The 24,045-nt window shown below is 36.1% G+C and overlaps 1 protein-coding gene across 1 annotated transcript; it reads left to right on the top strand.

Annotated features, from left to right (window-relative positions):
- The first annotated feature begins 9,785 nt into the window (after window positions 1-9,785).
- On the top strand, window positions 9,786-10,800 carry LOC105234274 (uncharacterized). Its single transcript, XM_049455231.1, has 2 exons — window positions 9,786-10,040; window positions 10,111-10,800. Exon 2 carries the CDS (start codon window positions 10,181-10,183, stop codon window positions 10,604-10,606), a length of 426 nt encoding a protein of 141 aa, XP_049311188.1. The 5' UTR covers window positions 9,786-10,040; window positions 10,111-10,180; the 3' UTR covers window positions 10,607-10,800.
- The last annotated feature ends 13,245 nt before the right edge of the window (window positions 10,801-24,045 follow it).

Below are 24,045 nucleotides of genomic sequence, written 5' to 3'. Positions count from 1 at the left end.
TGTTGTTTTTGTGCCTTTCACTTCGACTTTTAACACTAGCGGTGTCTCTGGCAGTTGCATTCGTTCAAATGCCGAGCGTCGCATGCAACGAAACACGCATGCATCACTCAGCGGCGCCGTTGCAATCCAGCCACTCAACTCATTTTACTGCATGCATGACCACGTGTGATCATCGCCGATATGCATTTATCCATTACTCAGCCTTGTTTGTGGGTTTATCCTCACGTGTCGACGTGTTGCGGCGCACGTATGCATTTTAGGCGCAAAGGACAATGCGTCTGCTGCTGATTGAGAACTACAGGCATGCACATGTGCATATTTGTCGCTCTTTTAGGGGGTTGCTGTACTTGAAGAGGAGGCTACGATCAATCATTTCAATTTAGAGATTTGTTTTGTTTCAAAATGAGTCAGACGAACAACTTCCGGACGTTAGTTGGCAATTTATAAGTATAAAGGGATCTCTCTTGGGTTTTATATTAGTCGATCATTACTGAGCTACGATTTAACTGCATTATGCACGTATTTATTACATGCACACATACATATGTATATAATATGAATGCGGAAGTGACTGGCTTTTACAAGAAATTCCTCATTAACGGTTCTCTTTTCGGGAATGAATAATACAATAATTAAATCTATATATGTATATGTATATACATATATAATATGTACATTCATATGTATATGTACATAAATGAATGTTTGTCTGAATGTCCTTTGTAGAATCGTAACTATACATTTGATCAGATGATGGTCTTTGACAAAGTTGTTTTGCATGAAACAAAGAAGGTTTATGAGTTGGTGCCACCAATGTTTCACAGATAGTGCCACTGTCATTCTAATGTAAATTGTGAAATTTATGTCCGGTTCACTAACGTCAAAATTCGCGCTATATTGAAGTTTTTCTTCGCTAAAGGCAAATCCGACAGAGAAATGTTCCGTGAGATTAATGGTGGTTTGGGGGAGTGTACTCTATCACTTCCAACTGCGGAGGTATGGCTTCGACGATTCAGAGCGGGTGAAAACGACACCATGGATAAGCCAGCCGGCGGAAGACCTGTGACGACGAATACCGATCAAATCATGGAAATCATCGAATTAGACGGGCATGTGGCATCTCGTGACATCGCCCAGAAGATGAAAGTTAGTCACCAAATCATTGTAAACCATCTGCAGAAGGCTGGATACGCAAAAAAGCTTGATGTTTGGGTGCTGCATGATTTGACGCAAACAAACCTTCTGGACCGAATCAACGCCTACGATATGCTGCTGAAACGAAAGATGGTGACTGGCGACGAAAAGTGGATCACATACAACAATAACAAGCAAAGACGGTCGTAGCCGAAGGCCGGTGAATCGTCCCAAACAGTGGCCAAACCGGGATTGAGGGCCGGAAAGGTTTTGCTGTGTGTTTGGTGGCATTGGAAGGGAATCATCCACTATGAGCTGCTCCCATATGGCCAGACGCTTAATTCTGCCATCTACGGCGAACCGCTTGAAGAAGGCGCTTGACCAGAAGCGTCCAGAATTGGCCAACAGAAAGTGTATAGTGTTCCACCAGAACAACGCCAGACTATACACTTCGTTGATGACTCGTCAGTAGTTACGGGAGCTCGGATGGGATGTTTTATCGCATCTACCTATAGCCTGGACAAAGCGCCAAGTGATTACCACCAGTTCCTGTCCATGAAGAACGTCCTTGTTGGTGTAAAGTTGAACTCAAAAGAGGCTTGTGAAAAGTGGCTATCCGAGTTCTTCGTAAATAATGAGAGGGCTTCTAGGAAGGGGGTTATATGAAGTTGCCGTCTAGATGGAAACAGATAATCGAACGAAACGGCGAACATTTAAAGTATGTAAATCCGATCACTGCAACCTTTTTTATAAAGCATTGAATGAAGAGCAAAAAAGTGGTAGGGAGATATTTGACAACCGTATATATGTATATACATACATATGTGCAAAAAAATCGATTTTTTGAAAGTCAAGTTCTTTTTTCTCGACGAGCAAAAAATTATATTCCAAATAATAAAAGATTGACATTAATAATGAAATAATAACCTTATTTGGAATATAATTTGTTGCTTGTCGTTATATGCTGATGGAAAAAGCTGTGTGAGGGACTTAAATATATTTATGTTTTGTAGTACGAAACGATGCAGACGCTAAAACTCGTAAAAATATCCAGGGAATTCCACAAAATATATTTCAAAAACACTCAAAAAAGCACTCAATGGCACTTTACACTATACTCCACTTTCCAACATGGCATGTTGCACACAAAGTTGCAGGAACCATGTCTATGCCACAATGCAAGTCAGCCCGTTGCTTCAATGACAGCTGCAAGAGAGCTGCGAAAATGAATAAAAATAAAGGAGCGATAGTCTGCTGTGGGCATGGCGGCAAATGCAATAATCAAGAATTAAGAAGATGCATGAATGAGCATATTGAGCATAAAATGAATTATAAGAGCAACAACAACACCATTAGCAGCAATATTCATTTTGAATATGCTGACAGCGGAAGTGGGGGGCAACATATGTACATATGCAGACCCACATGAGCATGAGCATGGCTATGCTATAAGTAAATTTATACGTACACACATACACATATACGTATCATTTGCCGACGAGCTTGCCACATGCAATGTAGTAGCAGCAGCAGACACAGCACGCAGACGCGAAGCCAGACAGAGGAACGGACGCACAGGACGTAGACGCACAAAACAAAGCCAACGAACAAACCGGCTGCTGTGGACCCTATATTTGTATGAAGTCATATTTGTTCATATGCTTGCGCTTGTCGGCATGTGTGTCCAGCTGCATTTGAAGTTTTTCCTCGCATCAACAAAATCATAATATCTTATATATTGGATAATAAAAGCAATTATATGAAATATGCACTCAAATTCATAACGCAGCGAACAGCGGCGTGGCATTCAGAAACTTTAAATTATAAAAAAAGTGAGCAGCAAAGTTGCAATGCCAACGCTTGCAACATAACCTCACACACACACGAAAGTACACACAGTCGACGAGGAAAATAAAAACCAAAAGTGTTTGAGTGGAAAACAGGAAAAACAAGATGCACCCACGGCCAATTGCAACAAAAGCAGCAACAGCAACAACAGCAGCAGCATCAACTCATCAACAACAACAAAAACATGACGGCAATTGCAGACACCCGCCAAACTCTCAAGTTGCAAGTAATTTCTCGGAAAAATCCTTATGAACGATGGATGCTGCACGCGCGCCAGTGACAAGGAATGCCAGCGCTTTCGTGATGTACATACTTACATATGTATGCTCATGTTCTATATGTACATATGTATTTATGTATAGTATGTAGTTAGAAGCACAAGTTTCTTGTTTGTAAATACTCGCACAGATATATCCACATAAGTGTATATATAAATATATACGCCGGTGTATGCTTTTAAAAATCGAACCAAGAAAACTTGTACGTTCTGTTCTCTCAGATAGTTTATTGAACTCAAGAACAGAGCCGATTACACGATCTGTCTTTTACAGTGCCCGTGGAAGAAGTGGGCAACGCAGCTTGCATTCAATTTGTGAAAAAAGCTGCCAGCAGTTTTCATGTAATGATCAGTGAAAGAAATTTTTTTTCAATTAATACTTTTAGCGAGCTTTTATTTAGATTAAAGACCACTGTGATGTATGAGATAAAGATGTTCATTACAAGGAACTCGGGTGCGTTGCCAGTCATAACATAATACTGTATATTGGGTAGTCGAAAAGTCTTTTCGCATTTCAAATCAACCTTCAGCTTATTTTTTTTATACTAGTAATGAACTTCAATGAATCAAATATATACCAATTTGGTCAGCCAGTTCTTTAAATTTTTCCGTTAGAGACATTATTCCCTCAGTGTAAGACTTTTCTGGTTTCTTGTCAGAAAACTGAGACAAGTGATTTTCACAGGCTTCTCCTGAAGCCAACTTTACGCCATTAAGGGAGTTCTGTATTGACCGCAACAAATGATAGTCCCATGGTTCAAGGTCAAATCTATATGCATCAAAACTTCCCAGCCGAGCTCTCCCAGTTTCTGCAGAGTCATCAAAAATGTGCGTGGTCTAGCATGGACCTGATGGAAGACGAAGCCTTTTCTGTTCATCAATTCTGGCCGTTTTTTTCTATATCTTGCTTCAATCTCATCATTTGTTGACAGTAAAATGTAGAATCAATCGTTCGACCAGGCTAGAGCAGCTCTTAGTTTCCTTTCCCGTCCAGCAATCACTCAGCATAACCTTTCGAGGCGTCAATCCTAACTTTGCGACCGTTTGTTGAGCTTCACCACGCTTGGACCATGAACTTTTTCTTACATTATTGTCGTATTTGATTTAGTTTTCGTCATCTGTTACCATTCGATTCAGAAATGGTTCGATTTCATTTCGTTTCAGCAAAGAATCGCAGATGTTAATTCGATCTGTTAAATTTTTCACAGACAATTCATGTGGTACCCAAGCATCGAGCTTCTTTTGTAGCCAGCCTTTTTTAAATGGTTCAAAACTTAATGATGAATGCTAAGTTCCTTTGCGATGTCTCGGCTGCTTATGTGACGGTCCTCGTCAATTTTTTCCATAATTTTATCGATTTTTTCAACGATAGGTCGACCAGAGCGAGGTCTATCTTTCAGATCAGATACAGCATCGTCTCCGTGAACTTCACAAATTTCATTGGTGGCTTGTGTGGTATTTCTTCACTTTTTTCTTTTTTTCTTCAATATTTTTACCCATTTTTGAATAGCTGAAACTTCCAACTTCCCCGAATTTATTTTATTTTTTCGTTTAAATCTCACCTTTCCAACACTATACGAGTAATGTAATAATGTGATTGGTAGCATTGGAGATATACGACTGCAACGACATCTATTGACAAAATACGAAAAAACTTTTTCGACTTCCCAATATTAAACCATTTCGTTGGCCAAGATGTGAGCGTGTGATTGAAAAATTCTTGAAAAATCTGCTAAAAAATGTAATGGAACTGTTCTGCTTTTTCATCGAACCTTCCAGAAGATTAGTTCAATTTATTTTTCTCTCGTTGTCTATGTTTTCCAAACAAAATGATGGCACCTACGACCCAACAGGGCGATAGTTGCCTTCTGACGTAGGCGCAATTGAGTTGCACTTTCTTCATGTAGAAATACTTAAAGTTTTGAGAATCGACAAAAAACATTTGTATTTTCTAAGAAGATTGCTTTTTGGAAAATTATTTTTGATATGCAAAATTATTTAAAATGTGAATCGAATTTCAAAGCAATCCTGAAATTAAAAATTATTCCCGGATTTAGTGTGATCAAAATTCGTGCTTTTGAAAATTTAAATTTCTTGCATTTCAGTTTCTCTGAGTGTACTTCTGCTAAAAACTAGTGTCTATATGTGTTAAAGCTAAAGTTTTCGATTTTCCTTTAAAAAACAAATGTTTTACTATTTTCAGTCGTTAAAGCAAACATTACAACACCAAACTACTGGCATTTTTAAATGATACAGTTTAATATTGTCTTGCATTTGATGAGAAACACAATATCAAAACAAACCCAGTCGTGCGTTAAAAAAGACGCATTGGTTTGGTCTGTTTCGCTCCAAAAAATGTGTTGTAATAAATAAGCGACCAAAACAGAAACGCAATCGATAAATAGCAAATATACAGAAAAAGAATCTTTATGCTGGTTGCTGTTGTGAAAAGCCATTAACATTCAACAGTTGTCTGGCGTCGAGTTAGGTCTGTTATTTCTTTCTGGCTTCATTAGCCAACAATGTCATTGCAGTCACGTATCACGAGTAGTTTGGAAAATAAATAAAATAAAGTAATAGAATTAGAGAAGAAAAGAGGTGCGAATGTAGTTTTACCGGTTGCAAGTCTTTCCCTTACTTTTCTCTATACTCGTTGCTGTGCTTTGGGCTAAAACCAACACTTAGAAAAAGGTACAAAGTCTTCGCTGCATGTATACACTATACGTATGTATTAATGTTAGTTTGACAAAGCCATTTAAGTACAACAGGTCCCAAAAGTCTGCTGCTTGCATGTGGCAGCAACAAGTTGCCAAATGTTGCCAACAGTCAGAGAAGCAGTTGTGCTGCCGGCAGATACATACAACATGTTCAACTTTTGTCTGCATTCTTACGTACTGTGTACATACATATGTACATATGTACTATATATATTGGTTAACATGTTTTTTGTTTAAATTTTGCTTATGTGAAAGAATTACTATAGCTTGAACGAAACAGTAGTTGGTAGTTTGATTCGGAATCGATTTTCCTCACAGAAAATAGTGCTTGCGAGACAGATCGTAGATAAAAATATGGATATTAGAGGACCTGATGCTTTTTTAATGGATTATTCACTGCATTTGGATTTTTCCAGTCTTCGGAACACTTTTCACTAGCACTTTTTGTGATGGCTCTCAGCTCCTTCAGCGAATTTTATTTTATCTCTTCGATCTACTGAAAAAGGGTTCCACTGAGCGGCAATTTCAGTTTGAGGAATAAAAAAAAGTCACAAGGGGCCAAGTCTGGTGAATAAGATGGTTGATCGATGGTATTCATTGCGTTTTTGACTTTAAATTCGGTTACAAACGTAGCTCGATGCAATGGTACATTATCTTCATGTAAAATCCATGAATTATTCTTCCACAATTCCGGCCGTTTTCGACGGATGTTCTCATGCAAATGCCTCAATACGGCTTATTGACCCTCTGTCCCTTCTGAACAAATTTTTGATGACCACGAATATCGAAAAAAACAATGGTTTTTGAGCGGCGTTGGCCTGTTTATTTTTGGTTTTGGCTCGTTTTTTTCTCCGATGAATGTTGACTTGTTTGCATGTCAAACTCAGAAACCCATGTCTCATTGGCAGTTAAAATTTTCTCCATGAATGTGGGAACGGAATTCCCATGATCAAGCATGTCCAAAGAGACCTGTTTACGGTACTATTTTTGAAAAAAAAAATCTGTTTAATCAGGACGAGTGGAGCAGGAACTCGTTCCATATCACGGACTCGCGAGAGATGTCGAGTTCCTTTGCCAACTCTCAAACACTTGCCTTCACATAATTCAATTTATCAATATTTTCATCAGTTGAAGAGGTCGAAGAACGAGGCATGTTTTCAACGATCTCTCAACCGTCTTTGAAGGCTTCGTGCCCCCTGACTGAATCACCGTAAACCTTTTCCAACATTTGCAATATTCCGCACAAGAAATTAGGTTAGAAATTCAAAATTTGAGAAAAATTCTTTGTTCGATATTTTTATCCATTGTAATAATACCAACTCACTACTGAGGTGTATCGACTCAAGCAGCTGCTGTTAACAAACTACTTGACAGACCGCGCTCATATTTGGAATAATAATTAAGGATAGTCCTGCCATCTTAGCAAAATACATTTTTTGATCCACCCATTACCATCTTTCTGAGTACCTTTTTGTCACAATATATATAATAATCTTGTCTGGTACGCACAAGCGCTCATTAAAAGGATGGGCTTGAGTTGATAACCAAGATGAGGTATCAAACCTTGACATCCTGGTTATTTTCATATAAGGGAGTATAATATGGTATTTTATATGAAGTTGTTTTTATGATAGAAATTCCCTTAGGGACTAACTTATGTTATGGGTATGGTACAGTAACCAACATCAAAGGGGGTTGTTAGCACGAAAATTTTATTTAAAAAAACGACTATGTTATTGCCAATCCAGACTACTGGAATAACACTTGTCCATGGAATTCCATGAAAAATTTTCAAGTTCCGTTTCAATAACATTTTCGATGTTATTATGTTATTAACAGTGAGGGATGAACGACTCGTATGAAGCAAGTTTCGATGACTTCACGAAAGGTTTGTGCCAATTAAATGCTTATATTCATGATCAAGTTGACTCCTTCAGCAATGTCTGCAAGGCTTCGCAGTTTATATAGACTAGTCTGAGTCAGTTTTGATCTTGAGGGAATAATCTGATATACAGTCACAATCCTTGCTAAGGTACGTGGCTGAGATTTGGATATATAAAGGATGTGAAGACCTTCATTTCCTTGTCCTCACATTATATACGAGTATGTAGTATGTATTTTAAGTTGGCTAAACGGAAGGCCTGGCGAAGGATAAGCTTTAAAGATCTTTTTACAAAAGGAATTGAGTAAGACGGGATGTATCCTTTCCAGTAAATCATTCCTTGAAGCTATTCCTTTTCATTATGGATACTTTTTGTTTTACTAACAATAATATTATATTTTCAAAATTAGAAACTAAAACCTTTTTCATCCTGCTTTTAGCATATATAAATATAAGTAATAGCTCACTAGAATTCTCTAGCTGCCGACATAACTTGGTATGCCTCTGCTTTAATAAAGTTGTTGCCAATTTATAGTATCGCTGATACATCAAAGCGTTTAGGTATTTATATGCCAATTATGGTTAAAATGACCATGTGCATGTTAGAAATGATTACACATAAGGTATGTACGTGTTCTTCACCGTGCTTTGGTTACTTAGTTGATCTAATAAGGGTTACCATTAGCTCGGATTTTCTCAAGGGTTTAAAGAAGCTATTAATTGGGAATACAGGCATCGATTTCTTTATTGATTATATTTAGTTCTAAGACTTAAGTTAAATTTCTCAAGGACTGACCTTTCTTATTTTCAACTGCCACTTGCAAGTATTGTAGTTCACTGCTTTAAAAGTCAATAAAAGCATGACCTTTATCTCGGATACAGAACCTTTACCGATGTCAGCCTTGAAATCCAACGTAAGACTTGTGGTAAATTTAAAACAGATAGCAGAGCTTAGGTCATGTAATCATAATATATGGTAGGGGAGTAGAAAATATGATAACAATCGACCAAAATCAGTAAGAAGGTTAGTAAAAATACATAGGGTTGAGCACCAGCTTCATTAGGAGAGATCATTGAGATAGAAATTACTATTTTCTATGAACTATTTCTTAAGATGTGTAAAAAATCGGGATTTGATTAAGACAAATTTTTAAGAAAAAAGTTAGTGCTATTCTTATAGGGCAGTAACCCTTTGGAACCACTCAAGCTGGTGAACTTAGTTCTCAGTAATTGGACCCATAATGTTTTATAATACACTCTTAATATGAAAATGAAGAGGTGGAGGTATATTCTGTAGGTATATACATAGATAGGTAGAATGGGTGTTTACCGACGTACCTTGGCCTTGAGGACGCCCATTGTAGTCGTATCCAGTTACTAACTGATTAACTGATAATAGATAATCCTCTCACTATAAATGCCTTCAGAAAGTTTAACAAACCGAAACAATGATCTTAAAATCATAACAGTTATCTACAAAAACCACTAAATCATATAAGTTTCTCGAAATAGATTAAATAAAAAGAAGATTTTAAACGAAAAACGGTTGTATTAGCCATTCGTGGCAACACTGTTATGGACACCGTTTTCAGTGCCGCTAGACCAGCTAATTCTTCTCAATGCCAAGCACTAGAAGTTAGTATGGGAGAACAGCGAGCGCATGCTAGTTTCTAGCCACCTATCACACACACAAACGATAGCACGGTGCACTCGTATATACCGCTAAGTCGCTCCGAGCAAAGTTGGCAAGCGGCGATGAGTGGTTTGGTGGTCACAGCATAGCCCAGAGTGAGAGCCAGGTTTTTACTTTGACCCACATGCATGTGTTTGGCAAGAGAGTAGAGTCAAGTGAAGTGCACACAAACACAAATGAGCCAATCTGGAACCAAATAAAGTGACGTTAAATCAGGCTGAGGGAGACTGAGTTTGGCAGGGAGTCGGTGGAATGGTTCGTTGGCCAGTATGTGAATGTAGGTGAAAAGCAAACGGCCAGAAACGTCAGTTCTCAATTGACATTTGCCTGTTTTACTCTGTGTTTCCATTTACTTCTGACGTTTTGAGGTTTGCTATTGACGTTTTCTACGGTCATCGCCGTGCCCATTGCGTCCATCATTTGCGCGAGTTGTATGTATTGCTTTGTGAGCCGAGCCAAGCTGCGCTGTTTTGTTTATTCCAGATTTTCGTAATAATTTTTTTCTTACTATTTATTGTTGTGCAGTGCTTAGTTAATTACTTAAAATTTATTATTCGAGCTGCTGTTGACCTTTGCTGGCTTCACGCGCTGGTACTATAAAGTTCATAAACAAAAACAAAACCAACAAAATGTGTTCAATTAAACTCGTGCTACAAATTTTACTAATCTGCGTTGCCTTAAGTGGCACGGCATTGGCTATAAATTGTTATGTCTGCGACGCCTCCGACACCAAAACACCGTTCCAGTGTGGTGAATGGTTCGAACGTTTCGACGATCCCGACATTCAGCCACAGAACTGTTCCAATGTTCACGAGGCGAAGTACTGTATTAAGCACATTGGACGTTACGAGGGTGGCATCGGTGCGAAACGCTTCTGCTCTTCCAAGGATTTGGGCAACTACTGTGATTATGTGAAGAACAAAGGTGATCGCATGGATTATCGCTCCTGCATCTTTACCTGCGACACCGATGGCTGCAATGCAGCGGGTAGCATGAGGCCGTGGTTAGCTGTTATTGTTGGGTCCTTACTTTTGGCCAAATTTTGGCGTTGCTGAGTAAGGTGGCGCTACGCTATGCGCATGTGTAACTCGAAATTTTTAGTTTTAAGCTTCAAAGTTCCATTTCTCTGTAATTAGCTATTATATAATTAATTTTTGGTCTGTAAAAGAGTGCCTTCTATTTTTCAAGTCTTACGTACAAGTAGTTTACAGTAAATAAAAATATATACTAAAATTTGTTTTAAAATAAAATGCTTACTCCTGAGAATTTTTGTGTATTATTTTTACTATATTTTTCTTCATCATTCTTCGCCAGTTGTACACGCCTAGATTTACTTAGTGCTCTTATAACTCTCGCTCAGTGACGTCATGTCAATGTAACGCTTATAGTTCTATACAGAGACAGCGTTTTGACTTAAGCCTGGTTTACTCAATCACTCAACCGCCATGCCACTCTTCAGCTCACTCTCTTAGCCAGCTCAGCGCGTTGTTTGTCGCTACTCTGTTTCTTTCTCTTCATCACTACTAAATCTTTATCATTACACTTGTACTATAAATTGGTTCTTATAAAAATGCTAAAACTTTGTAACTATCAGAAATGCTTTTGCTGACTTTAGGTTTCTCAATTGACGCAATCTTTAATTATTTGAACGTTTGACCTCGAGCGGATTGTTGATTGCTGCTTTAATTGGCTCATACTTGTGCCCTTTATTATACTATAGAATGTTCTTTATGAAAAATACGAAAAACAGGGTGCTGCACTGGAATATGGGGATTCTATCTTTAGGGAAAAAAGTAATACAATACTTTCTTACAAATAGATTGGCTCGATATTTCTTTTAAATATCAGTAAAATCAACAAAGCTTTTGGCCCAAGATTGATCGCAGAAGATCTAGTGATCTTTTTGCCCTCACTAAGACTAGTCTCTCCGTAGTTGTGGAACTTTTAACAGGACTTTGCCCTTTTGGCGATCATGCTGTAAGATTGGGAATCTATTATGATGTTGCTTTATATAGAGACTATTATCGCATTCGATGCTCTCGAACATATCGTACTACAATATATACGTACTCGTAAATGAAGTAAAACTACAAATGATAAAACTATATTGAGATATTCGTTATATGGTAAGGAAAAGTATTAAAAAATTTACCTCTTTCTTGTGGCAAAATTGTCCTATACCAAGGAATATTTTTTTTCAAGATATTTTATTCATTTCTATTTATATTATAAAAGAGTTTACGTTAAGCAGATATCGAAAATCAGAGCTTAAACTTATATAGTAATATGCATAGCTAGCTATCTTTTAATACTGAATATAAAAAATAAGCACCCTTTACTTTAAAAGTATGCCTATAATCTGATAATATTTACAGAGTTGAATTGAATCAGTTCGATTTCTTAGAAATTTTCTTAATCATATATTTTGTTAATTTCTAAACAACCCTAAGAATATTGTTAATTTTGAAAACAAAATACATGATTAAGAAAATTTCTAAGAAATCAGTATATTTTAAAACAACATTATAAAGATTATCAGATTATATGTAGGCATATTTTTAACGAAAGGGTGCTTATTTTCTGATTACAAATAATTCTAAGAAATCGATCTGTTTCTATACATCCAATCACAACACGCCTTAGTTTGAGATTAAATATGTGCTTAGATGAGTCATACATTATTTTAAGTCTCAAAAATAAATACATTGTTTACGGGGCAAATTAAGTATCACGTCTACATTCTCATCAGCCAGCACTTTGCTTCGGAGTATGGCAAAATATATACATTTTAAATATTTCCTTTTTATACACTTTTATTACCACGCATTTTATTACTAAACCGAAACAAATATTTAGTTTGAAACCTTAGTTTTTAAAGCGACGATACATTTGACATTCTTGGAGCCGAATATTAAATTTAGGTATTTTTTCGTGGCAGGGTAACACATAGTTAGAAATATTTCCTCTCTATTCTAGTTAGTCAGCAGTTCGCGCTGAAAAGTAGGCTACTTTTGGTAAAATGAGGTGGATATATATTTGAGGTAAAAATCAGTAATGTATAACGTATTCGACAAACTAAAAAAAAATTCATAAGGTTAAATCTAATAACCGCCAAACAATTTAAAGTCAATAATCAATTTTCAAAACATATATGAATATGGTGGTAAATAATGCTCATACGTACTGCAGCACCAAAATTTGAGCTTTTCGGAAAATATCTTATGGGGCTTTCTCTTAATTATGTATCTTATGTTCAAACTTATTTTAGAGTTGGGTTGTAATTGTAAGGTTTTAATTTTTTTTATTTGTATACCTTGAATATGCCCGGTATATTCGATTAGGTTAGGTTGTACTGTTCGAGTGTGCGCCATACATACCCTACTTGTCCTCAGTAATGCAAGATGGAAGTTCTGTTTAATTTGAGGTGTAGGTCATATAGGCCGTCAACGTCTTTTAAGACTTTTAAGAGCGATTGATATCTAAGTTTGACACTTCGTCTAGTCTCTTGAACCGCGAAGCTCCTGATACTTAAGACGAGTTCTAGATAGTGCTGAACATGCTTCATCTCTCGCATACCTACTTCTCTATGCCTATACGGTTTGCATGTGATGTCAGCGGGTTGTGGCTTGTCAAGAGGCCAGCAATCGTCCGCTAGTTCTGTTGAGACCGTGTGAGTCAAAAACACACGCTTCGTTGCAGCCTAAGTTGACGTGTTTCTTGTTGTTTTTAATTAAATGCATAATATTTCAAGAATATTATGTCAAAATTTTGAGTCTATTAGAGTATAATTGACGACTTATGATTCCTTTCGAGCTTTTTAAAGTTTTGAATACATTTTACATTATAATAATAAATCAGTCGTTTTTTCGCTAAAAGCCGAGTTTTCTCTCAAAGTGTTCTGAAAAAGAAAAAAAATTGGAATGTTGAAATGCCCTCTCGGCGTTACCTGGTGAAAACTATTATCTGAAGAATGAAGTTTGATGTTTTGATTTCATATAACCCAGTATCAAGTAATGAATGTAATGTTCCAAGAATTACTGTTCTTGCAATGTACCATATAAAATTTTAAATTTTGAAGATAGGGCGTAAAAGATTGAGTGTAGCCTTTGCTGTATGGCAGGTAGCGCCGTCCTGCTGGAACCAAATGTTGTCCAAGTCTTCCTCTTCAATTTGCTTGAAGAAAAATTCGGTTAACATTGCGCGATATCGTTCACCATTGATGGTTACGGTTTCTTCTTCATTTTCGAAATGGGCCGATGATTCCACCAGACCAAAATCCGAACCATACAGTGATTCGTGCTGGGTGCATTGGCTTCTCGACGATTACGTGCGGGTTTTCTGTGCCCCAAATGCGACAATTCTGCTTGTTAACGTAACCATCGAGGTGGAAATGAGCCTCGTCCGAAAAGATGATTTTTCGGTAAAATTGACCATCCTCGGTCAAACGATCTTCTGCCCAATCTGCGAACTGTAGAATAGTGAATAGCGACCCATTTCGTAAATTTTAGACTTTTTACTGAATATCTGTCACTTTCCGAATGGTATTTGACGTTTCCAATGTCGAAATATAGATAATTCAAATTTAAAACGTTAGATGACCCACCCGTTATATTTGAATATTTTATATAACATTTTTGGAATATATAATAAAAGTAGATTTGAAATGAATTAGTTGATATATAATATCATACATACACAGATAATTTGCAGACTATCAACCTGTTTTATTCTTTATTCGCATCAAAAAAGCCTCGAAAAAACATTTGGATTACAAATTACTTTTAGCAATGAACTTAGCCTTTTTTTCGTTCCTTAGAAAACTTTTGTCATGTTTATTTTTGTTAGTAGCTAATTTACGATTTAGCGCGATCACAGCTGCTTAGCATAATGACGGCAGTTGAGCAAAAATACAAATAGCACAAAGTATTCAAATTTACGATTTGCTGATTTGTGAATTTTACAAAAAAACATACAAAAATTGCTAATTAAACTTGACGCTAATTTAGCAAACAATAAATTGAAAAGAAGTCAATAAAATAAATCACAGAAAATCACAAAAACTTTGCGTGGATCGCCGCCCATTGAAGTGCGATTGTTGTATGAAAGTTGTATGCTGATTCGAGCTGAAAGTTGTCAGCCGCCACTGCCACAATGTGAGCAGCAACATCAATAGTGGGCAATAACACAGCAACAATTTCGATTTGCCATTATAACCTACATACAAATGAATAAACAACAAATGCTTCATGTCGCACTGTCACAGCAAAATCGATCATGTAAAACGATCGTTGGTGGCAGCGCCGATCAACTCTCTGATTATACAAACATAAGTGAGTACATACAATGACATTCCAATTCAATTCACTCCAATTCGCATTTAGGTTGCTGCCACTAAATTGTTGCTGCTGCTGTAGCAAATGTGGTATTTTAATTTTGCTACATACTGATCGCTTTGATCGTGCTTTCGTGTGTGTTGTAGATCAGTTGTAGATCACATGTTTATTGGTAAAAGTGTAAGTCCAAGCAAAGGTGACACAAATATGTTGTGTGCCGCTGTGACAGTTGTTGGGCTTCACTCGCAATCGCTAACGAATGGCTTGATGTTGCTTATAAAAATATTGATACAATTTGCTGATCGTTTAATATAGTGCAGTGCGGAGGGTTTTTGAAACTTGTGGAATTATTACGAAAATTTTTGAAATTACACATTTGCGAAATTTCACTGAATATTTTAAATTATTTTTGTTATACTAGTACGCTAGTCGTAACGAAACAAATAATATCGATTATTTTAAATAATAGCGCTCCATGCGGTTAGTAAGAGTTTTAAACAAACAAAGGATTTGATTGTCGACTAACAAGTTTTAATTTCACTTGCTTGATGCTAACGTATTCCAAGATGTGAATATTCTGGGGCAAAAGAAATGATGGCAACGTGGAGAGCGGGCGCTAACGGTGGCCAATCCAAGGTTGACGGTCTGGAAGGATTTGTGATGTGTCTGCAGGATTGTTACAATTGGACTGCACTGTTCCCTATTGGACTGTCGGAAGTATCCTAATAATGACTACAGTTTTCGAAGCTACATTTTGCGTATGAAATTTCGATATATATATTATCCAGTTGTACGGGTGATGCCCTCTTTCTTTAGTCCATCATTCAGGAATCGATTTAGGTGATCACCCATGTCAGGTAACGTTCATTCAAAAAGCTCGAAAAGGTTACGCAGTCCGTCCCTGACATTCCGAGAGATGCGATCCAATGAGAAAGTTTGCTCTGAAAGTGAGCGTCCAGAAGAAGCTTAAAAGTGTCCTGGCTGCTCAAACTATAGCTACTGTCCCCGTCCCTATTTCTGACTTTCGGTCAATCCGGCCTTATAAAGCGGCCAGTCATTAGTTGGATCACTTTAGCTAAATAGTCGTCTACACGAAGCTCGAATTTCCAATGTCTACGTGGGTTCCTCTGTCGCTCACTGAGCTAATATTGTATTCCGCGCTTTTGTGCCAGAACCAATAATATCATCGGTTCTCCTTAGCCGTGCTTCCTGTAGGGACTTTTTCAGCAACATGGGAGGTGGTTCCGCCTCATTCTCGTGTGGCATATAGACCAAGATCAGCCAGAAACCTCCTCTTTTGCCGTCTACTTTGACGGTGATGGTGTCGCAGTCTCTGGAATTAAGCAAGAGTAAAACTTTTACTTCCAGATATTCCATAATTGCTCATTCCAGACGGAGCAGTAAATTTGCGGAGCCGTCTTTTCATCCTGGACATTAATCTGAAGAAATTTCATTCTCCAGGTTCATCTCCAACAGCGCCAGTTCGTCGTTCTGCCCTTAGCGTCCCACTTCTCGACGAACAGCCGTTCCAAATTGAAAACGGATTCGCCAATTAACGATCCGCCTTCATTATAATCCATATAAAATCTGAGGTTCTCACTTCAGCGCCAACAAAGTTTTTATTGTTTTACATTATTGATGTTGGCTTTTATGCTTTATGATATAGGGGTTATTATTAGTAAAGTTTTCTACCACAAGTTGATTCGGCGAGGTGAAAAAATTTAACAAGTTTCTGCATTTTTATTCTAAAATTATATGTAAAAAAATATAAAGAATTAAAAAATAAATGTAGATGTATAAACTAGCAGAACACAACTTGTAGGGGGACATCATGCAATAACCCCAGATTCGGTACAATTGATTGATTGCTCTGATTCCATGTATTTGCAAATTTCGTTCATATATTATTATCGCGTATTGGCGTTCCTATATTTGTATACTGTTCTGTCCAACCGGCTTCAATTGCCACTTACGGCGCTCATTTATCACTTCATAAAGTTGTCAATTATGATTTATCGCCCAACGTGCAATTTATTTATAACTTTTCATTATATTTATGAACAGCAAATGCGATTCAACGGAAAATACTTCACATATTTTCCATCAACAGCTGGTGCTTTAAAAGATTTAAATTAAATTTGTTAATTATCACTTCATTAATATAAAAGACAATTTTCCGGACAATTAAGCATTTAATCTCTTTGAGCTAATAGAAGTGGAAAAGTTCGCAAAATTGCACATCAAAACGGTTACATATGTATATATTAGAGCGGGTTGATTTACAGGGAGCCAAAAAACGAGAAAGTTCTGCGGATCATTTCGAACAACTTTTGCTTAGATAATGTGGGTCTAAAACCGGTTTGGAGGTCGAGGTTTTTTCGGAAACTTTGTTCATGAGTTTTCAGGATATCCGAATGAAATTTAATACGTTTGTGCATATCAATATAATATTGATCATTTGTCGGAATCGGTCAGATCGGACAACTATATAACTTATCTCCCATACAACCGATTATACAAATTTTTAAATTTCGCTTTAGAAATCGCTGGTACGAGATCGGATTTAGACCAACATATATGCTCTTAGGTAAAACTTTTCCAAATGATCCATAGAATATTTCCATACAAGATTTTATGGAAAAAAATAGACCGTATCTAATATACACACAGATATACTTATGATCGAAGGGAAGATGCAAAAATAGTATTGAAAGCCTAACTCAGCGCGGAGAAATTCAGTTCAAATATATATATTTCATGCATTTTTCAATTTTATTTTCGACCTATTGACATGAAAGCAAAAATTAATAATATTTGTTAGTGTAAAATACAGATTCACATCAGCGGATTAGTGAAAATACAAATAGTATGCCTATATGTATTTCTACCTGCACACTCCAGCGCTGAAAAGAAAAAAGCAAAAAATAATTGAAACCAAATTGAAAAGTAATAAAAATAACGAATCTGCAATCAATTAAAGTTGCCTTGAGCTATTTTTAAACAATCGGATTAGAAATTACAATCGATATAAAAGCCACAATTGGGTTACATAAAGGCACACATGCGATGCACCTACCATATCTCCATTTGTACCTACGTGTATTTGTTTTACATCGTTGTGGTTATCTCCTCAAATACAGTAGCTGGTCATAGAATTATGAACAATAATTATTTTTGTTTTAAGATCAATGAAAAATTGAAGAAAGGTGTTTAAGATAGTCATAAAAAATTTCGATTTCAAATTTGCAGCTTTTGTTCGATGGTATTATTCATCAGTTCTCATGTTTTTGAAAGAATTGCAGTTAGTAAATTTCTCTCTTAGAAGTGGCCAATAAATAAATAATACTTATTAGAATTTTGCTTGTTCATATTTCAAAGACCGCTTGTCTAATATCAGTGCAATAATATTCAATAATTGTAAGCTTGGTAAGGAGGATGCTTTCTCCTAATTTTTCCGATGGAAAGCGAGTCGGTTTTCCGATAACCTCCTGTGTTCTAGACTTGAAATTATGGATCTCCAGCGTGCTCAGCAAGCGAGTCCGAGTTCTTAAACCGTAAGCGGTTCTCCGAACTACTAACTCTTAGCAATGTCAATCACTATTGTAGAACTGGCTCCTGTTAAATAGAGTCAGAGGCGTTGCGGCTAAATATTTTGTCGGAGACTCTTTGCCAAAGCTGTATTGACTGGTTTTTGTCAGACTCAGATTGAAATATCTCCGTATACGTACCTTTGGCGAACTTAGCGAAGTGACTATGATAGATTTTAAACGTCTTAAAAAATGTGTGTCAAAACACTATAAGTTTTTCTCTATAAGTTTCGTTCTATAAGCATCTCGGGATCTACTTTTAGCAGTTTATGGGTAACGCAAAGGATGAATATTTGTACAAGTGAGGCGCATTCAGTTCGGATCAACCCCTCAATCCAACCTAACCTAACCTACCAACAAAATCAAAAACTCTTCTGTAACATTTTTTTGGTATAACCGGTAGTTTGCTTCGAAAAAGGGTTGAGTCTCGGTAATTGCATTCCAGCGACCATTTTCTTGGGATCTGAGATCAGCGAAAAGTCACCGCAAACCAGGTTCGAAAAATATATGCGAAAGCCCAATCCTTTCAACTATGCTCTGATTTTCACTGATTACATTGTGGCCTGATTTATGTATTTTCTCGATGAAACAGCACTTTCTTCTTCAATTTTTATTTTCTTTCTATCATGTCCACTCCAAATCGCCGTCGATTCAAATTCAGAGTAAAATAATGGAAACATGTTGACAAACAACGACATGAAAGTTAAGTTTATACTGACTGATTAGCTCCAAATATTGTTGGGCATCCTCCTTCTTCGCTCTTTTTGGAAGCCTGAGCTATAAAATTTATCGAGTTAAGTCAATCTTAAATTGTGGGCCTACTACTTGTATATATCTTAACCCACAAGATTCTGGAAATATATGATTTTTAATCCTTGGCTTAATTTTACGTCGAGAGTTTAGATATATTCTTTCATTTGGTGGAGTTACTTTTGGTTATATGTTGCCTTACATGATGTTTCATGTTATAATGCTTGTCGTTGCTCTCCGATCAATTCGGAAGCCTATCTGATGATACCGTATGTATATAAATAAGTTATCCTAATTAATAGATGTGTTCTACCAAGCCTAAAATTTTCCGTAAAGTGCAATATTAAAAACATATTTAATTTAATGAATATAGGTAGATCACTATGTTGTAGTTGTATCCATATAGTAAGAGTTATATTAGAGTGATGGGTCTTCAATATAATATTTTCGGGAAACGGTAGTAGGAGTTGTTATTACTTATATTTCTTCAGAGTATTATTTTTCTACCATAGATAGAGACGAATATTTCGAGTGGATAGGGTATTTTAAATGTTTTTTCTCATCATCTTTACTTGTATCACTCCTACATAATTTAAAACTCTCCATTACCCCTCAAAAAAATCCTCAAACTAACTACAGTCTTGCGTTTAGAATATAATATATATTATATTTTAACTACCACATGCTGTTAAATAAATTTTATTATATACACATACAAACGAGCATTTATAGTGTATTTAATCTATTTAATTACGAAAGCTTGACATTCACTTGCTCCTCATTCACAACACGGCGTCTGCGAAGCTGATTGCATTTAACGATTATGTGATTGTGGGATGTGTGCTATATGAGCCGGGCGGACGGACATGCCCGTTGATGATCTTGTCCGGTGTACCTATGTATGTATGTATGTATGTATGTGCGGTGTTTAGTGACGACATTGTCGGACTTATATTTGCGTCATTATTCTCGTGATTTTCAACTAATTTAATATCATCTCACTTGTTGTGTTTCTTGTTGAATTAAGTTTGCATGATTCGCTTGATAACACGTGTGAATGTTTCTTGTCCGTGGAGGTTTTTTTGAAATCACTAATTTCACTTCAGTTCACTTTCAAAATCATTTCTATGTAAACGTTCGTAAAGAAATATATTTTTTTAGCTCTAGTACTATTGCCTACTCATGCAAATTCCTAAACTCGCCTTTTTTAACCTATTTGATTGTAATCTAAGTGGTACATGTAAATACCTATGTAGATTTATTTGTATTCGTAAATATATGTATACATGTCGTTAGTGTTAGATTGATTAACGTGCTGCCGTTATGTTGTCGCAACTAATTGTACTTGACCGTTAAGGTCAAGAATTTTTCGTGAAATTAATTAAAAACAAAAACACAACAAAGTATGCCAGTAAATACTTACTTATGCAGATTATGTTCTCTACGTAGTAGACTAGGGAATCGTCATATAATTATTTATTTAAATACGATGATACGACCAAATACGAACTGTAACCAATTGCTTAGTTGATGACATTTGCTTGTTTAATGTTTTTATAAACAATGGAATTTTCTTATTAAAATGACAGTACGAATACATACATACATCCGACATATGTATGTATGTTTGTAGGGAGTAAATATAATTAAATAGCATGATAGCTATTCTACAAAATCATACACCTTTTACTAAGTAATTTTAATTTCTTTGGTTCAATTTTGTTATTGTTGCTCTTTCTAAAAGAGATATATTTTTTAGGACTTGTGCTATGGTTAGTTTAAATTCAACAAATTGGTACGTATCTGGTATATCACATCAGTTGGAAGACGATTTCAAAAAGGTAGTTGGTGGATGATTTAGACGCTTTTCAACGACACTATTTACACGTAATAATTTTGTGGACAGTGAGCTTGACCCTTTCAACCAAAGTCGTCTAAGCTGAATTAATTGGTCATATTTTTATACAAAGATGAGCAAAAACTAGTAAAACTTTGTTCGTAATTTTAAAATTCTTAATTTATTCTTCAAAATCTATGTCGGCAGGCTCAAATCTCCCTTGGCCTAAATATACTTGTGGCAACGTGTTTTTCTATCCTCTATATAATTATTAAAGTCAATTTCCAACATAGCCATGATTTTTGAAATGATTTGACGTAGTTTTTTCGGCTTCGGTTCACCTTTGCCACGATATTTGGCAGATAATCTGTTGCCAGGTCGTAAGCTTAGATCCAAAGCTCTTCGACAGTAATAATACGTTTTATGACTTTTGGAAGTCGGAATGCTACATATTATGTTTTCACTTTTCTTAAGCCCAAATTATCTTTTGAAATGGTTTTCACTGATCCTTCCAATATTCTAACGATGTCAGTAAGAACTTTGACTGTTAATTGTCGATTCTTAAGCACCAATTCCTTTATTTTATTGACGTGTTGATAATCAGTTGATGTTGATGGCCGTCCAGGATGTGGTTGACGTCACTGCGCTCTCGACCTTCTTTGAATAATTTGTATCACTTGCTTGCGGAAACAATTATCACCGAAGGCCTTTTCCAACATTCTGAACGTTTCGCCACTAGAGATTTGATTCCGCACACGAAATTTAATGGAACTTCTTTGTACTCATCGTAAAAATCACCGAATGGACTTTAAGTACTTCAGAAAGACAAGCGTAGACTAAACACTAAAAATTATTTTGATGTGTCATTTGGCACAAAAAATCTAGAAAAAAATTTGGCTGCACGGGTTTTCGAGCGAATTTTAAATTAAAAAGCCTTACTATTTTTTGCCCACAGTATTATGGTATGCGAGTCTCTTAAAGTTACTAACAGGATTTGCTCTTCTTCCCTATATATTAGCTTTATTTATGTAGGAGGCTTGCATTGTGACCTAAGGTCCATGTAATTCCTATTCGGATATATAGACTAAAATCAGGTGCTTGTAAATCTGTGGCTCCTTCTGGGAAGCCCGGTTGTTTACACAAAAGTTTATAACCATGTTGTACAGGTGCTTCTTGAGTCTGCAATTCTCACTGCGGAGGTTAATTATGATCAATACTCTGAATTTTTTGTTTTACTTTCCCATTCAGTACCATATAAGCAAATAATTTTTTGACAAATTGGCGGTTTCTAAAAAATCGATTTTTGACCAAAATTTCGGCCTTAAATTGTTTACAAAAAAAATTATCAATGAGAAAAAAACTTCGATTAATTACTAAAAAATAAATTTATACATTGCATTAAGATTAGAAACTAAACGGGTTAGCCGTTTTTAAGTAACGTTGGTCACCGACTTTGGCTTTTTACTTCCAAGCGCTCTGAAACGCCTTTTTCAAATTTGCGTGTGATTTCGAAAATTTTCACCAGAATTATACAACATTTTCTGTGCCTTCTTAAATATATGATTAAGTAAAATAAATATTAATATAATTTATACCGAAAGGTACTATGAGAATGAGGCTTTAAAGAAAATTTATGCGACCAAATTTTTAAATATTTGGCTATCAAAAAATAATTTTTGAAAAGGCCGCTAAAAGTCTGTTGTTAAAGCTCGGTCGGTTCGATGCCAGATACTTTCAAGTGCCATAACTTCCAAAAGTTAAAGATCGACTTTTGAAATTGTGCAATAATTTTCATATAAAATGTATCTAACTGTTAAGGCAGTAAAGAATAAATGTTTATAAACGTCTTCGGGTACTCTCCCCTTAAGGTCAAAGAAGTCCTTTGGATAAAGAAATTTTGAAAAAAAATCCTAGTTTTCGTACGCAAATTAACTAAACTGTTTTTACGTCAGTGAGTCTTTATCCATAGTCTCTGATCTGAACTGTTGATTTAAATAATTATATTCATATACATATTTCAAAATTTTTGTTGATCTCTCCGTGAATGAAAGATACTTTCTCGCTTACATATTACAAATACATATTCATACAGTTATTTTCAAACTGTTCAGGATGATTGAACAACAGGCATACTCGTATTGAGCACTTCAATGACAAACTCAAAACTCACTGCTTTCCATACATTTCCACTCAACAGTTAAATACTCTTGTCAACTTGAAATATATGATTCTTCTATTTTTGTACTGCCGTCGAGAGAGCCTGAGCACATGCAGCATTATTTTTGAAAACGCATTTTATTTTATGCCAGATTTAGTGGTGCGTTTCATCTTTACCTTTACCGTGTTAAATACCAAACATCCCCTATGTTTGTATGTGTGCAACGTGCAACATCGACACGTCTTCACGTAGAAATCGCTGCAGCAATTACTCGACGCTTTGTAGAGGGAAATGACGCGCATTTTCCTGGAAATGGGAAGTGGAAAATGTGCTAATGCGTCTGCATTTCGACTTAGTGTCTTCTATCCAGAAGCAAATGCATACCAAATTCAAAGTAGAAACATATTTAGTGCACACCGTGTCAATTGCCACTTCTATGCCGGGCAGACAACGTAAATACAGCATAAAATTTGTTGCCCGCATATGTACGTACATATGTATGTATGTACATTTGAATGTATGTACATTTGAATGTATGTATGTATATTTAAATGTATTTATGTCTACTCTCTTGTATGGGCGGCTTCATTTCAATGTGTTTTCTGAAGTACGAAAATAGCGACGCATTTTCCTTGTCAATGTCAAGGGAGAAATAGAGAAAACGAACGATGCACATATTCTAAATACTTTTATGTTTATGTATATTCTGTTCAAAAAGTGCCAGGAATTTCAGGTTACAGATGTCTTAACTTCCATTTTTCTCGACTCTCTCTCTCTGGGCTATTTTTCTTAGTTTCTGTGGGTTATAGAATGAACAGTATATATTTAT

Source organism: Bactrocera dorsalis, chromosome 4, assembly GCF_023373825.1.
Source record: "Bactrocera dorsalis isolate Fly_Bdor chromosome 4, ASM2337382v1, whole genome shotgun sequence".
Classification (NCBI taxonomy): Eukaryota; Metazoa; Arthropoda; class Insecta; order Diptera; family Tephritidae; genus Bactrocera; species Bactrocera dorsalis.
The sequence above is the reverse complement of the archived record's forward strand: the minus strand, read 5'-3'. Positions and strand labels throughout refer to the sequence as shown.